Source organism: Lonchura striata, chromosome 1 (assembly GCF_050655825.1).
Source record: "Lonchura striata isolate lonStrDom1 chromosome 1, ASM5065582v1, whole genome shotgun sequence".
Taxonomy (NCBI): Eukaryota; Metazoa; Chordata; class Aves; order Passeriformes; family Estrildidae; genus Lonchura; species Lonchura striata.
The window spans coordinates 113,383,085-113,399,554 of record NC_140703.1 but is presented as its reverse complement, the minus strand read 5'-3'; the positions used below and the strand labels follow the sequence as shown (position 1 = coordinate 113,399,554).

At 44.6% G+C, this 16,470-nt stretch overlaps 1 protein-coding gene across 17 annotated transcripts in view; it reads right to left on the bottom strand.

Annotated features, from left to right (window-relative positions):
- HSF2BP (heat shock transcription factor 2 binding protein) overlaps window positions 1–16,470 on the bottom strand; it is a 97,092-nt gene that overhangs the window by 58,412 nt on the left and 22,210 nt on the right. For 9 of the 17 annotated variants that reach the window (XM_085586450.1, XM_021540010.4, XM_085586523.1 and 6 more), the window contains one exon: window positions 8,126–8,994. The exons of 5 other annotated variants lie outside the window; for them this stretch is intronic. In XM_085586450.1, coding sequence (XP_085442576.1) covers window positions 8,786–8,994 — 209 coding nt within the window. In that variant the 3' untranslated portion in view covers window positions 8,126–8,785. 3 more of the 17 variants (XM_085586456.1, XM_085586527.1, XM_085586462.1) reach the window with 3 other exon arrangements.

Sequence of the window (16,470 nt, the reverse complement as noted above, 5' to 3'; positions counted from 1 at the left end):
GCAGGGAAGTTGAGCTCTTCAAGAATGAACAGATTCAGCATTCTGAAAGCATCCAGCCAGGATCCCCCAGGGGAGGGAAGGGAGCCAGCTCTGCTGTGCTGCAGCAGGAAGGAGAGCACAGCCCACAGAGGTCTCCTCAAAGCCTGGCCCGCAGGCACTGCAGCCACCCACAGAGGTTTCTGCTCCAGGGAGAGCTCCCCAGGGAACAGGCCTACCTCTCTGCCCTGTCCCCAAGGACCAGCTTTCCTTGGCTAGCTGCTTATCCCTCCCCCACACTCATTTCCTTTCTCACTTCCTCCGTAAACAGAATCTCCTTCTTTCTACGTCACTGTGCATAAGGGCTGAGTCCTTGGAAGCAAGCTTCTTTTTTCTCTTCCTCTTAGTTCCAGAATGCCCTTTGTCCTTTTGTCTTGCCTCAAGATCTCCAGGAGGGATTGTTTAATTCTCATTTAGGATTTTAGCATTTAATTTCGGATCTTTGGATCCTTATTTAGGATCTTAGCAGACTCCCTTCTGAGAGGCAGAGGAGCACAGGCTCCCTGACTGTGCAGGGGAAATTCTCCCTCCCATAATTTATGGTGGTGAGAGCAGGAACACTCTGGGCAATAGAAGAGCTGCTCCTTTTGCTTTCTTCCGCATTAGGCTTTCATAGCATGAGCTGAAGAGAGTTCACACAAACTGAGAGTGCTGTGAACAAGCTGGGCTGCAGATATGCAGGAGCTGAAAGCCCAGGGCTTCTTTTTCCACAAGGCTCTTGGTAACCTGGCAGGAGCAACACCTCCTGGGCTGCAAAGGACTTGTAGGACTTAAGATGGGTTCTTTTAGCAGTTTGCAGGGGTCTCACTGATACCACAGGAGGACTATCAGGACAGCAGAGGCCATGTCACAGCTACACACCTGGCTGGGAGCAGGACTGGGTATCCTCAACACCTCAGGCTCCCTCTTCTCCTTCCCTCATTACTTGGACTGCAGCATCATCCTCCCTGTTCCTGCCAGACACTTTACTTACTTACCACAAAGACTTTTGCAGTCCAGGTAAAGGTGATCACGCCAAGGCAGAAAGGAGGGGAAGTTACATGAAAAGAGAACCAAAACAGAAAACTGATTTGGAGGACTGAACATTCCAGCACACTCCCTCTGAAATCAGGAATGCTCCAACAGAAGCTCAGCCCCTCAGCAATCTTGCTCCACTTGGTTTACCTGTGCACACAGGAGGTCCGTGACTGCACAGGGAACTGAATCCACACCCCCATGTCCAAGATAAGCTCAGAAGTTTATCTCAGGCCCCAGGGCTGCATCTCCTGCCCCCAACAGGAGCCATGGAGACAGCGTCTCCTGGCCACCCATGGAGCACAAGCTGTACAATCCTCTTGTGCCCATATAAACTGGAATGCAGGTCTAAGAAACTGAAATTTAATACTAGTGGGGCACTTCAGAGGAAATGCTTAGATTGTGTAGTAATGCTTCCCCTTTTTTTTTGTGGCATTATAGCAGTGCCTTAGCAGCACTTTCCTGTCCTTCCCTCTGTTCTCCTCTTGTGACAGCTTTATCACTAAGAAGGTTGCCAGTGGGTCAACCCCTGACGCAGACAGCCTGTGCAGTATAAGCTCCCTATCACTAGAGAACACTCCATTATAATTAAAAATTAATGGCAAGTGCACTCTCTCCCTCTCTCAATCCTGAGAAATGTGCATCGTTCCGGGGACAAAAGCTTGTGGGATACCAACGCTTTCCATTACAGGCTCTGTGGCAGCTCCCTCATCGGTGTCACTGTGCTCTCATGCTTGTAATCTGCCCTTGAAACCTCTCCTCTCCCTCAGCCACTGACAGCAGCACTATTGTTTTTAGCAGCTCAGCTTTTCAGCTGACTTCAGGATCCCCAGAGGCCATCCCTTTTTTTCTGACTGTGCTCCAGATTGCCATCAGTGCTCATGAAACGACTCCGGCACCGTTTGGTCCTTTGCCATTTAAAGCCAAGAGGGCACCTCCTTTCCCTTGGCGTCCTCACCCAGGATCTGTCTGCTGCTGGCTGAGCTGCCTGGGCACTGGAGGCTCTGCTGTGCCTGACAAGCAGTCTCGGCAGGTTTCCGGGGCAGTGTTACACTCTGTCAGCATTGTTAGAGCTGAGCAGGGCTGCACAGGATCATTGCTGGAGAGGTTCCTGAAGGAGCTTCCTTACTGGAATGTGGCTGACTCACGGCACTCAGCCGCTCTTGTCTCAAAGGGATCACGCTCCTGCTGCACCAGGGCAACGATGATGCTCGTGAAAACCCCCAGGAAAACTCAGCTGCTGCAATATGAAGAGGAGAGAGGATGTTTGGGAAGAGCAGACGCTATCGGGAGCTTCTTGCTGCTGAACAATTTCCGAGTGCATGCAGAGCTCTGGGTCCCTCTGCGTCAGCCATGGGATGATGCATCCGCTGCATTTTCCAAAATGCAGCTGCACCCAGCCAGGCTGTGGAGTGAAGCATACAGTGATGAGAGCGTGTGTGCTTCTGTGTGTGCCTGCTGGGGAGCTTGCAAGCACTATGGAGGGTCTGCACACGTGAAGCAGAGGTAACAACCACCTGCCCCCCATGTTCTGGGTCCATGATGTGCTACAGATCCCACAGAAGTCCCATTTTGCCTGTGGGAAGCTCTGCCCACACACCTCCAGGGTCAGCAAGGGCTGCCAGGCAACCCATGAGGAGGCCAGCAGGAGAGCATGTGCTTGGGTTTTCAATGGCTAGCTGCCCTCCAGGTTGGCCACCCTGTCTTTTGCCCAGGTTTATTCCTTGGGAAAGGCATCCCACAAAATGCCAGCAGCATTTCCTAGCACAAGCAAGGCCCTGGTGCTTTCGGTCCCCTCTCCAAAGTCAGGCAGCTCAGGACACTCACTCAGGACTGTGTATCCCAGTGCCCCTGGGCAGCCTGAGCACAACCATGCTGCCCCACTGCTGAGAGAAGAGCCTGGAGCAGTGCTGAAACCCTGGGCATGTCTGCCCCAGCCTCTCATCCCTGCCTCCAGCAGCCTCAGAGACTTCACTCCCCCTAAGCGATGTCTCTCAGCCCACTCTCAGACAGCAGAGTCTGACATGGGAGAAGCTGGAAAGGGACTCTGTCAGAAACTATAGTGTTAGGACAAGAGGAAATAGGTACAAATTGAAAGAGAAGAAATTTAGGTTAGATATTAGGAAGAGATTCTTTACTGTGAGGCTGGGGAAGCCCCATCCCTGGCAGTGTTCAAGATCAGGCTGAATAAGACCTTGAGCAATCTGGTCTAGTGGGAGGTGTCCCTGCCCATGGCAGGGGGTTGGAATGAGATGATCTTTAAGGTCCTTTCCAACCCAAGCCATTTGGGATTCTATGAAACTGATTCTGGACACCACAGATCCTGCTCAGGAGGAAGGTGTGCAGATCCAAAAACTGGGCTTTCCCCCCTACATTCTTTTCCATTTTCTGTTTTGCAGCAGGATGACTGCTGCACTTCATTTGACCCTGGTGAAGATAAAGAAGCAAGGAGGGATTTATTTCTGCAGAGAGCTCCAAGCAAAACACCTGCTCTCCTAAACACCCAACCCAATCCCCTACCTCAAAGCAAGACTCAAAGTTCAAACTTTTCATACAACTTCAAAGCAAGACTCAGGTGGCATGAAAGGCACGTAGGCAGCTCAGTCAGAGCTGACCTTCTCCATCCACCCCAGGTCACACAATCCCTTCCCATCCCCAGCCCATGCCAGCCTTGTCCTTGGTGGCTGCTGCCTCTCCCACCTGCAGCCCAGCAGCACAGACAAACATGTGCCTTTGGAAGGACCTGGCATTTGAAGTGCTCTCACTGCAGTCATGCCCACAGTAAAAATTATAGTTCCCATAAATGACATATGTAACTACAATTTGGTCAAAGTCTTTTCAAGGCTTCCGACTGAGCAAGTTATAGGTTGTAAAGGTCATCATAAAGCATCGGAGAAGTTTAAATCTCTATGACCTCAAGAGCTCTCTAATGACTTTTTATCAGCTGTAACTTGGAACTCACATATTCAAGCAGCAACCAGCAGTTGCAAAAGTTCCTGCATAGAAGCCAGAAAATTACAAACAACACAGACACGGCCAGATGCAGCTGCAAATGAAATGCTATGAAGAGAAATGAAGGGGCAGCCATGCTGTGCATAGCTCATAACTTGTAAACAAGCACTGGGCAGGGGTAACAGAGCAAAGAAGAGGTTCCTTATTCCCCAGGAAAACTCCTTTCTCCTCACCTCCAGCGTCCTCACAGGACCGGAGGCGGTAGAGATGAATCATACATTATTTGCAAGACTTGTAAAATCTTATCAATTCTGAAAGCCAATTTGTGCTAATCAGCACATATCACAAGTGCAAATGATAACTCAAAGGAGCAGCTAAATGACTGGTGCAACCAGCTGAAATTGAATCATCTGAAAGTTCACTTGTGGCCACGAGACCAAATTGTCACATCTCCCATTCTTCCTCTAATTCTTCCTTAAAAGGGACTTATTTTCCTCTCTTAAGCAACCATAACAGGATGATGTGCCTCGAACTCCAGTTCACTGCCTTTCTCATGAGCACTGGGCAAGGGCCAGTGTCCTCATGTCACCAAACACCACCTCCCCTCAGGACAGCTGGTTGCTGTTCTACCCAAGCTCTCACAGTGCCCTCCAGAGATGCCAGGCCCCTCTTGCTGCCATGCCTGTCCCCCAGCACAGGGTACAGAGCCACCAGGTTGCTTTCTTCTACTGATGTTTGCCAGTTTTTTCCAGGTAGATCGTGGTCCAGCCTGAACACCAGCCTGAGATACCATGCAAAGAACTGGTGGGGCAGTACATAACACAGTTAACTTCTTCAGCTGCAGGAATTAAGTTTAAGGGATTCTCATTTATTTTTCCTTTGCATCTAATTTACCACCAGCATCAACTATGAAGAGTATCTCCCAGTATCTCCCTGGAGCATCAGCAAACAGGCATCATTCCAGGGCTCTGTATGGTGTAAACAGACTGAAAGGAGCCAAGTTCACTTTTAATTGTGTAGCTGATACTGTGAACTTTCTTCTACAAGTCGTTAAAACAGATTTTTCATCTTTTGAGACAGATTAGCCTGAGTCAAACTTTGCTTTCAGTTATATGGGTTTGTCAGGAGTAACTAATAATCTCAAAGTGGCACCAAAGTCACATTTTCTCCTCCGTTGACACTGAGATTGTGCAACAGAGGAAATGGCAAAGCTGGAGTAACTCTGGACTTTGAACACAGCTACTGAAACTTGTGCTTTGACTGTGTGAACCCCCTTTACTCCTGTAAGCTAGCAATCCAGTTAATCAAGTAATGCAGTTAATCAATTAAGTACTTGGGTTAATCAATTACTACACAGAAGAATCAAACTTTTCAAAAGGATCCAAAATAAGCAACACTCCAAAGCTGGTGTTCCTTACAGTCCAGGCTGAGCTGTTGATTTTAAACCAATATAGCTGCCTAATTGTCCTGAGCTTCAGAATTAAGCAAATCTGAAGCAAAATAAAAGCTGAGATTTACAATGCATCTGTTGACCAGTCCCTAATTGCAGCAGCCCCTTGTGTCATGCAGAGTCCTGTGTGCCACTCATTGTTCAACTTTATACATAAAGCTTTGGCACACTCTGAGTTTTCAGTCTCTGTTATTCAGAGACTTTCTTTTATTCATAACCTGCCAAAAAAAGATACCTTTCAGGAGAAAGGGAGACTCAAAGGAGAACCACAGTCACTTAATAGCCTAGTTTCTAGCACTAACCACATGAAGATAAATTAGGCCTTGAGACACTCTTCTCTTCCAACAGGGATTTCTTGAGCTTATCAACACACAAGGTTATAAAATGCTGTCTGCAAACAATAGGGCAATCTGAAAACTTGCTCTTATCTGTTATTGCAAAATAGACACCAAAGGGTAGGATTCACCTCACCTAATTTTAGCCATTTCAATTGCTGGCATCTCATCTCAACAAGTCACTGCAGCTTCCTCTATGGCCAATGGCAGGAGCTTCCCTCCTGTTTTAGGATGGAGAAAAGAACAGCAAAGAAGGCATTGGTGCTGCTGGTGGGGGGAGAGCAGATCAATAGGTTATTCCAGATGCCAAGGTCTGGGAGAATCCCACCATGACATGTCCAAGAGCATGCATGGGGTGTAAGAGATTCCTGTGAGCAAAGCTGCAGGCCTCACTCCACAGTGATTAGCTTCAACCAATTGTACCCAGCCCTAGAGCAGTGGAAGAGCAGGAGGGGCTGGTCCCTGGTTCCATCAAATGGGGAATAGGGAAGAAAAGAACCTGAAAAACAGCAGAATTATCTAAGAGCTCATCATGCAATCTGCAACTACTAATGTCCATCTAACTTCATTTCACTAAAACATTTAAGTATAAGACACCTTGAACATTTCAAATACTCTGGAATGTTTAAGGGTCAGGCTTATCCCTGGCTTTTATCCACTTAACTTATTTCAACATCATTTGACTCCAGTCACACTTTTTCTTCTAACCAAAAAGGTATTATGAATTGACTTGTGTGTGATGTTTCCCTCAAATGCTGTCTTTTTCTTTTCCATAAACTCAATTAATTGTGAACACCTAGAAAAAGTAAGCTTAGGGAAAACACACAGACTTTCCTAGAAAACTGTTTGACACAGGTTCTTCTCTGATGTTTCTGATACTTTTTCTCTCTAGGATTTTTAAATATACACTGTATTTCACAGATGAGGTGACTTTTTTCTTATTTTTCAGTCCTGCATAATGAAACACTTTGTACATAAAAAAGACTTTCTGCAGGTTGGTGGGTCATTGATGATTTGGCTCTGAAGAAACAGTCCTGGCAAGCTACACCTGAAAATAAAGTCATCTGGGACAAGTTGAAAGAAGATTATCATCAGACCTGAGCAGCTTGCTGGGGAAAGCTGTGTCTCAAATCACCACTTGGAGCATGGCTGACCATGCCAGTGGACACACAATGAGCAGTCCTGATTGCTTTGTTTCCTGATTTCACATGGAAATGAGATGCAGATGCCAGTCCCTCTCACAAGGTTGAAGCTGGCCCATCACTGTTTGCTGACCTGGTCATGAGCACCTTTTTCACCCCCAGCTTGTGCACACCACACTGACTCTTGGAAGGTCTTGGTTTCAGGTGGGGAAGGGCAGGGAAATTTTCAAGAAATATCTCAAATCCATAGGACATGAGGCTCCATTTGCTTTTCTGCTCACATAACTACTTTTTTATTTTTCTGCTATTTACTGGCTTCCAAAGTTTGGTGAAAGACCTTTGTGAGCAGATAATTCAATGCAAAGTGGATGATGCCCTTCAGTGTTTCTTAAAATCAAACACTTTCATGAGTTGATATTCCAGGAAACTACCAATTATCATTTTGATCCCTTTAGGATTAAAATCTAGGAGGATTAACTAGGATAGCAAGATAAGAAAACAAATCCAAAGAAAGCACACTTTACAGAAGATTTAAAGCCTTCCACAAATCTGCACTTGGTACGTTCAATGTAGTGTTGAATCAGACATGGCAGAACCCTGTGCAACCCACCTGTGTATGTGAGATCTTAATCTTAATTTTACAGCCCCAAAACAGACTGTTACCATCTATAGCATCTGAGCCAAGTAATTTCAAGATGATTTATTACATTTCTGACTCTAAACATCCATCATTCTGTGAACAGCCTAAAGGGAAATGCTCTATACCTTAACTTACACATTTTGCAGTGCTCTCCCTCTAAAGGTGTCTGCCAATCATAATATTTTAATCCTATGAAGTTTACTTCATGTTTCCTGTAATTTGAAGCCCACACTGTATTTTGTTAACACATTGTGTATCCAGATGAGGTGCAGTAACTTTAGTATGGAAAAAGGTGCTACCACAGCATTGCACTTCTCATTTGCTGTTCCCTTGAACAGCCTCACTTAACTGCCTCTGTTTCTGGTATCATAGAAATGAATGCTATTACTTTCTAAATAAATTGTAAAGTCTACCAATATCTAGCACCAAGTGCTTGTATTTACCTCTGAGATAAGCAACCTGTACTCAGAAGCTCCAACAAACCCCGGGGTTGTGAGGGGATGTGATGCTGCTCATGACAGAGCAGCAGCTCATTTTAGCCTCTTCAGCACACAACTGGGTACCACAGACAACAGCAATTTATTTCCCTTCTCAGGGCTTTTCTAAAAACAATAGCCCATTTTCTAGCATGCCTGGCAGCAACAGACGAGCTTGACTTGCAGTTAAGAGTGAATCTGAATACAAATTTTGAAAGCAGAATCCATTACATGCTACAGAATTTCAGTTTTCTTTTATTACAATAGAAAGAGAGAGGTGAGAAACAACAATAAAACCGGAACTTGGGGTGCATTCTGACACAGAAGAGTTATGAAAGGCAACAGAGTTTTCCTCACAGTACAGTAATTCTTATGGACCAAAAGGATTGTTTACCTCTGCAGTGAACTGTTATCAAGGAATGAGAATATATTACCCCATCTAGAAGCAAATACAGAACATAACCACAGAATTTTGGAAACCCATTATCAATAAAATTCTGCTCAAAGAAATTAAGCCTGTCCCACCTCTACCACACCACCCAAGGTTTTCTTTGGGTATCTAAAACCCAACAGGTTTACCCAAGTTAAGATTTTAGTTGGCTTAATTCCAATTCCCGAAAAGGATTTTGCCAGAGGAACTTAGGCAGAGTTGGTTTGGTTCTTTTCTTCAGTCAAGCCCATCTTCCAACAACTCTTGCAGCATAAAAATATAGGAAAGATGTAAGAATTGTAGAGCTCTTCTACGCTTCGCACTCAAATACTTTAAGGTCCTCGAGGAGCTCTTTGGCGAGCGCCTGCAGCTCCGCATTGCGGCTCTGGGCCAGGGCGACGATGCGCTGCAAGGGCAGCGTCTGGCGCACCTCGGCGCCCGACCTGGCCAGCACCTCCGGCTCCAGGAGCACCGACTGCAGCAGCCGCAGGGCGTGCAGGCAAACCTCGGTGTCCGGGTCTGGAAGCAGGGAAGAAAAGCATCCAGGGTTTGTTAGAAGCGGGTCTGAAAGGATCCGCCAGGCAGACAGGGAATAATGGAAGTGTTGTAACTCCCAGGTGCTGTTTGCTGCTGGCTGGCTGGCTCTAGGAGGTACCTGAAAACCACGTTTTTGTCCTCCCCAGCAGTGTTTGTGAGGGAGAGATCATCAGGAACCTTTCTCTTGTTTTTCAGATGTTGAAACTGCTGTACAGCAGGGAATTTATCAACCTGAATTTACCCAGTCAATATCCAGGATATACTGTTGGATCCAATCCAATTTAAGAGCAGAACAAACTGTATCCCATGATTATTCAGACTTAAAAAACAAACAGACTAACAATCTGCAGTAAATCATGAGGCTTTTCTTTAATTTCTTTTTATATGAGGCTTTGGATTTCCTCAAAGCTCAATAAAATATTAATCTAAAGAAAACTTTCTAGCAACCACGTATCAACCTTTCAAGTGTTTAATTCCGTTTGCACCAAATTGGAACGGGTATTGAAGCAGTGCTGCTCAGGAATGTGCCAGGAAAATGCAGCAAAGACCTTTGACTGACTTAAGCCAGGAAGACATGTAATAACTCCACTGCTAAGAACACAGGATGCATTTTTAATTACTGAAACATTAGGAGCATTACATTTTAATCATTCGCAATGGCCCATTTGCATTTAGTGGTTTACAGCTTTATCAAAAGCATGTGGTAGAAAGACTTCCCAATCCTGCCTATTCCAAATGAAAACATCTAATATATTTTTACAGCTGAAGCAGTTATTTGTCCCACGTGCCATGCATTTTTAATGTGTTTTTCATTAGCATACCTAGTCTTCAGCAAGCTTTTGATAAAGGATTGTGCAGAAAGGTTTGACAAAATTAATTCAGATCACTTTGAGCACAAAATCACCAGAGAGACCAAAATCTCACTGAAGGAGTATAAAACCAGCACAGTGATGAACCAGAGTGCATTGAGTTTGGAGGAAGTATTTGGTAGGGCTAAGGCAAGTTCTTTCCTTCCCTGGCTTATTTCACACATAACACTGGTGACCTGAAAAAGGACTGAGGAGAATTATTCATTAAAGCATAAGGGTTGAAAGCACCCAAGGGGGCAGAGAACAGGATGTGATGGACACTGAAGAAGCTCTGGTTTTCAGCATGAAACTCACTGCTGAGATGGGGATTTTTAAGTAATTCCCAACAGCACAAAGCTGAAGAACAATATTAAAGATTGTGACATCTGATCTACACCCAAAAGCCTCTGGGCACTCTCTCTCTCTCTCTTCTCCCATCTTCCATCATAAATGGAAATAATCAAGTGTTTACCTCTTAAGAAAGGAGTTCTACTTTCTCCTGGAAAACCAGCAGAGTGGGGTATAATCTGAGGACACAGGTATTGTCCAAATCCAAAAAATAACATGCATTTTCTCCTTTTGTGTGCAATGAGAATCCTAGTTGTTGGGCATGCTGGACAATTTTAAACATGTCAGGTCAATAAAGGCCCTGTGATTAGTGCTGCAGACCCATGGCACAGCCACTCTTCCTGCTGACACCCAGGCTGAAGGCCCTAAGGAGTTTCTGTCCATGATCACCTCCAGCACTACCTGCAGGTGTAACTTTCTGAGTGATGAACAGTCATAACTCTTGGGGAAATGCTGCAGCTCAGCCTCACAGACAGCAAGACTTCATGTCCAATTTCCTGGCCAGCAGCACTTCAGTGAATCCTTTTGAAAAAACCTAGGCACAAGTTTTGGTTTTCAGACTTATTCTGACCTAATCAAAATATGACTAAAAGTCTTGAATTTGTCTTCCCTTACCTTCCATTTTTGTCTCCATGCCTTCCACACTGTGGAAAAATGCCTATTTTTTTTTTGCCTGATACAATGTTCAAACTCTGCACAGATCACCTCCCCCTTTTTCTGTTCTTAGTATTATTCTACATTTATTCATTGTCGCAGCCACAAACTACAGCCCAAATAGGTAAGAAGAAGCTTTGGGGAGTGAAATCTATGTAGCTCATTTACAATCTTCCTCTGTGTGACATTATTCCTCCACAAAATAAAGCCACTAATACTTTTAATGGCTTGCAGTACTGCTGGGAAGCTTCATATATGTAAGATGAAAAGAGCTTTGTTATTAATACAGTTACAGGAATCAATATTAGTGCTATCTGCAAGTGTTTAAAGGCTGTAGAAATTAGAGAATCGATCAGGGGAGATGCCTTAGCAGGGGAGCCAAGACAATGAGGATCTGTAGGAGATCAGGAAACGATTTCCAGCTTGACAAACAAGAATGTTTTCCAGTAAGAGCAGAGAGGTTCTAGGAAGAATCCCCAGCAGCAGCCAGGGAAGCTCAACAGCTTGAGTCACTCAAATGAAGAACAGATTAAGCACGCGGGCATCCAGCAAAGGAAGGAAATGATCCTGCACCAGAAGATGACTTAATACACATTTAACCTCAGATTGCCATTGTTTTGAATGTATTCTGAGATGTTCTGAGTTAAATAAATACATATGCCTTAAAATACACTCCCTGAGGATTACATGTGGTTTCGAGAATACTACTTATTGAGGATAATCATGTTTCCTAAGAGGATTTAAAAAAAATACCAGAGAAATCATTCTCTTGTCTCCAATATCATTAGGGACATTTTCTAAAAGCCCTGTCTACAAAGCGCTCAGAGAAATGCAAGGAATCTTCATTATTCAGCATTATATTTATGTCAACAGCTTCCAGATTTAGTCATTTCTACAGTAGCTGCGTAACATTTTGTTTGTACAAGATCAAAAAAATCCTTTAGCTGTAATCAAATCAGTGCATCACATCCTCCCAACCACCAGCACACACATCTCCAACTACAATTTCAAAACTATCACCATTATTTCTGGAGAAGAGGGGGAGAAATCAAGCTGCTTGCCTCAGCCAGGCACAGCACAAACCTACCACCACCGTAAGGTGCTGATGTAATTTTACCAAGATGTTGAAACTGCTGGAGCTGGCTGACGTCCTGCAAGCTGCCAGCTCAGTTTGATGTCACTGACAAAAGGCAGCTGATAACGTGGATGGATTTTAGTCACATCTGTCATTAGCACCAGGCTCTCAGATGAACTGTCCCCTACAGCAGTGTTTAAGTAATTGCATTACATCAATGCTGAACAGCTTATCCACAATTGGCTCTGAGTTGTGTGAACTCAATTTACACGTGGCCACACCAGCCCCTGGCCACCTGAATGCAAGATTTATTGCCAGCACACTGAGCTGAGCCCGTGTACAAGAGCACAGAAGTTCTCAAGGCCAAGTGCAAGGTCCTGCACATGGGACAGGGCAATTCCAAGCACAAGCACAGGCTGGTGGATTCAAAGCAGCCCTGAAGAGGACTCAGGGGTGCTGGTGGATAAGAGGCTGGATATGAGCTGGCCATGTGCACTGACAGCCCAGAAAGCCAAAATTGTCCTGGGCTGCATCCAAAGCATCGTGGGCAGCAGGGGAGGGGGGGGATTCTGCCTCACTCAGGTGAGATCCCACCTGCAGAGCTGCCTCCAGCCCCAGAGCTCACAATATAAGGAAGATGTAGATGTGTTGGAGTGAGTCCAGAGGAGGGACATAAGGATGATCAGAGGGCTGGGGCACCTCTGCTATGCAGACAGGCTGAGGAAGTTTGGGCTGTTCAGCCTGGAGAAGGCTTTGGAGAGACCGCAGAACCTCTTCCAGTGCCTAAAGGAGCTGCAAGAGAGCTGGGAGGTACTTTGTACAAGGGAATGTAGTGACAGCACAAGGGGAAATGGCTTTAAGTTGCAAGAGGGGACGGTTAGATTAAATATTATGAAGAAATGCCTCATTATGTGTATGATAAGGCACTGGCACAGGCTGGCCAGAGAAGCTGTGGATACCTCATCCCTGGAAATTGAGGTTGGATGGACTTCTGAGGAACTTGATCTAGTGGAAAGATGTCCCTGCCCACAGCAAGGGGGTTGGAATGAGATGCTCTTTAAGATCCCTTCCAATTTAAAACATTCTATGACTTTACAACTTCAAAAGCTTCCCACTACTGCTGTAGATATGATTCAATTCAATTCCTGTCTGATTCCAGCAGGAAGGAGCAATCTGCCTCTCAGCCTTTCCTTGTAATGAGCCTGTCAGACTATCTGTGTTCACAGCATATCCAAGAGAGACAGCCATGGCCACAGCTTCCCCTGTGTAAGATCTCTGCATTGCCACTGCTGGCAGGGCTGAGGCAGCATCTGCAGCAGCAGTTTTCCAGACATTTCTATACTGTTAACAGGCCTGAGGAGACAAATGATGTGGTAAAGATGCTCTGAGGGGAAGGAGCAGGAAGAACACTGAAGTAGGAAAAAAGGCCAAGCTTTGCTGCTGCAGTTCTTACAGACACAAATGCACTTTCTCTCTACAAAATTTTTGCCCCAGCTCCTGTGTTACAGCTGGGTTTCTGTCAGTCTCCTGCCTGCCTGGGTGGCTGCTCCCACATGGAGCTCAGCTAAGGAGAATTCCCCATTCTCTTACAGCCACACATTTGTCATGCTTTTATTAGGGAAATCCTTGAGAGAAACTCCCAGGATCCAAACTGAAGCAGCAATTCAGTCCCAATTTGCCTGGCCTCTACTCAGGGGATGAGAGTGAACAGGAGTTTGCACAGAGCTCTGTAGCTGGTGGGTAACTGCTCCTCACAGAATATCAATTTGCATGAGCTGTTAGGCAGGGCAAGGACCCTGCCAAGAAGCTCCTGCTCAGATGGCAAGGACAGCCCAGAGCTCCATCTGGGCAAGCAGCTGAGTATGGAAAAGGGCAAGCATTCCAGGAGACTTGCCCTGGCCACTCTTGCAGCCTCCCAGATAACTGAGGCTCGGGGAATGCTGCGTCAGAGCTGACATCCCTGCACTTACCAAATGGATGTGGCCTTAAAGGGCAATCCTCTCCTTAAGATTAATCTCATCATCTGAAGAACAGCATGAAGATGAATCAGGGGCAGCTTAGGCTGGATATCTGAAGGTTTTCAGGCAGAGGGTGGATGGGCACTAGAATCATCTCCACAGGGAAGTTGTCAAATCCCCAAGCCTGCCAGAGTTCATTGAGTGTTTGGACAACATGGTGGCATTCTGGAGATGTTTTGTGGGGTCAGGAGTTGGACTCAATGATCCTGATGGACCCCTTACAACTCAGCATATTCTGTGGTTCTATGACAAGAGGATGAAACCGTTGAGCACTTGAAAGACTGGTTTTGATTTATGAACCAAAATTTCTTTTAATACAGACATCAGTTTATAAATATGACCATTTTGTTTGTCCAGATGTTTTTTAAATAACATGCTGCCATGCAAATAACCTGAAATTTCAAAAGTTGTCACAGCCATAACAAATTCAGACAGAAAACCTTCAGAGTTAGTAATGAAAAGCAAATATTGAGGGTGCAGGCAGCAAAGTGAGAATGTACTTCATACCAGCATTTCTAATAGAGACCATCATTTGCAAAGAATTTGGATAAACAAGGTTGGATTTCCACATGGAACTGAGGTGGAGGAAACTGAAGGGCAAGATCTAAAATTAGTCCTGTTTCTCTTTTTGTATTTTGTTTAATGAAGTACCTGGAGCAATTTCCCAGCTATGAACAAGAAATGTCACTGACAAAGCGTCTCTGAATTCCATGCTTTCTCAAGTATCAATTTTTTTTAAAAGACACATTTTTTTTAAACTGCCTGCATTCAAAGAAAAGTGGGAAAAAAACAAAATAAAGACACACAGTGTTAAAAATACCCAAACAATCAAAAAACTTCAAACAGAAATTAAAGAAGAGCCTAGACTCATTTTCTCCAGCTCTCATTTGTTTTCAGATATTCTGCATGATCAAAACCAAAAAAACATTAAATTTAGTCTTTATTATTAATACGTGAGCTGATTGTTATTTCTTATTCTTCAAGAGATCCTTGTCAGAATAATGTTCTAATCCACTTCTTTGGGAGTTACAGAATGGAGGTCTTATTGCATCTTTAGATGGAAAACACCAGAAAAAATAATATTGACAAATCTCAGGTGGATTTCTACCCAAGATGATACAGGCTTCTTTTTCTGTGGCTGAGGACAGGGCTTCTTTAAATCTGAAAGTTATGTGAAACCTTCAGCCAGGACACCAACACAAGGACAGCAGCTGAAACTAAAGCTGCCTATTTTGTCCAAGATAGGAACAGCTGCTCTGCAAACAAATGGTGCTCCACAAGAGGAGAACTCTATTGATCCCACAAGCTGCTCCATGGACAGAAATCTGACTCATCATTCACGTGCTTTATGCTGGTGCCAGGCTCAGAAGGTGTAGGCCAGCTAATACCTACAGAGAGGATTCAGTGATCAGTGTTGGTTATTAAAGGGTGTCCATCTTTTAGAAAGTTTTAAAAAGGCAGAAAAAAAAAAAGGAAGAAAAAGACAGCCCACCTCATGAAGTGATAAAACTACAGAGACCTGCATTATCTTCAAAAAAATGTGTCAAACATTTGGTTTTCTCCTATGATCAGTACAGCCTCCAGCAGAAAGAGCTATCAAGAATTCTTGTTAGTGAACATGAAGTCACACCAGCTCATCCAAGTTTCCCAAAGACAGTAGGACAGTTTGCTGTTAACATTCTTACTCCACTAGGAACCTTTATTAGATTTTTTTCTCTTCTTTCTCTTCCAGTCGGTGTATTCAACATCAAGGCACATTTCTGTCTCTTCAAAAATGCTGTGAGACAACTTGAATCAAATCCCTCTTTGCCTCAGATCCAACAAAGGGAAATAAAGAAAATCGAGTCAATTATTTTCCTCTCTTCATTTAATGGAAAGGACATTCTTCTTCAGGGGACAAGGATAAGTAGACTAAGAACTCAGAGAAGGAATTTGAGGGAGTTATCAGCTGCATACAAGGCAGAGGGAGAAAAATGGGCCTGATGTACAGGCTGAGGTCATGGACCTTTGCAGATTGACAATGGAAAAGCAAACAGGATGATTCTCTGAAAATAAAAAAAAATCAGAGGATGATTTCTGAGGCCTCTCTTAGGGGGAATGGTGATAAAAGCATACAAAACTGGAAAGCTGTCTGGTCATAAGCCTTAATCAAAACAAGCTTTGAAGAAGCTTCCTGCAGGCAGGCAGCACATCCAGGATACTCTGCCAGCACAGGGTAGTTCTCTACTCTCCTGCATGGAAAAACAAGATCTTATGCTGTAGCAGCTCCAGGTGTTTATGAGCTTAATCTTGGCTAGCAGAACCTGAAGATGCTGGTCAGGGAAACCAGGAGAGGAGCAAGAGTGGGAGGAAGCTGCTGAATTTTCCAAGCAGACACATTTAGAAATAGATTAAATGTTGGAAAATTATGGAGATCTCGCACAACATGATGGGAACAAGATCAGGTCTTGGATCCGACCCCTCATCTGGTACCCAAACCAGACAGCTCTCTCTTGACAGCAAGCAGACTTCCTCC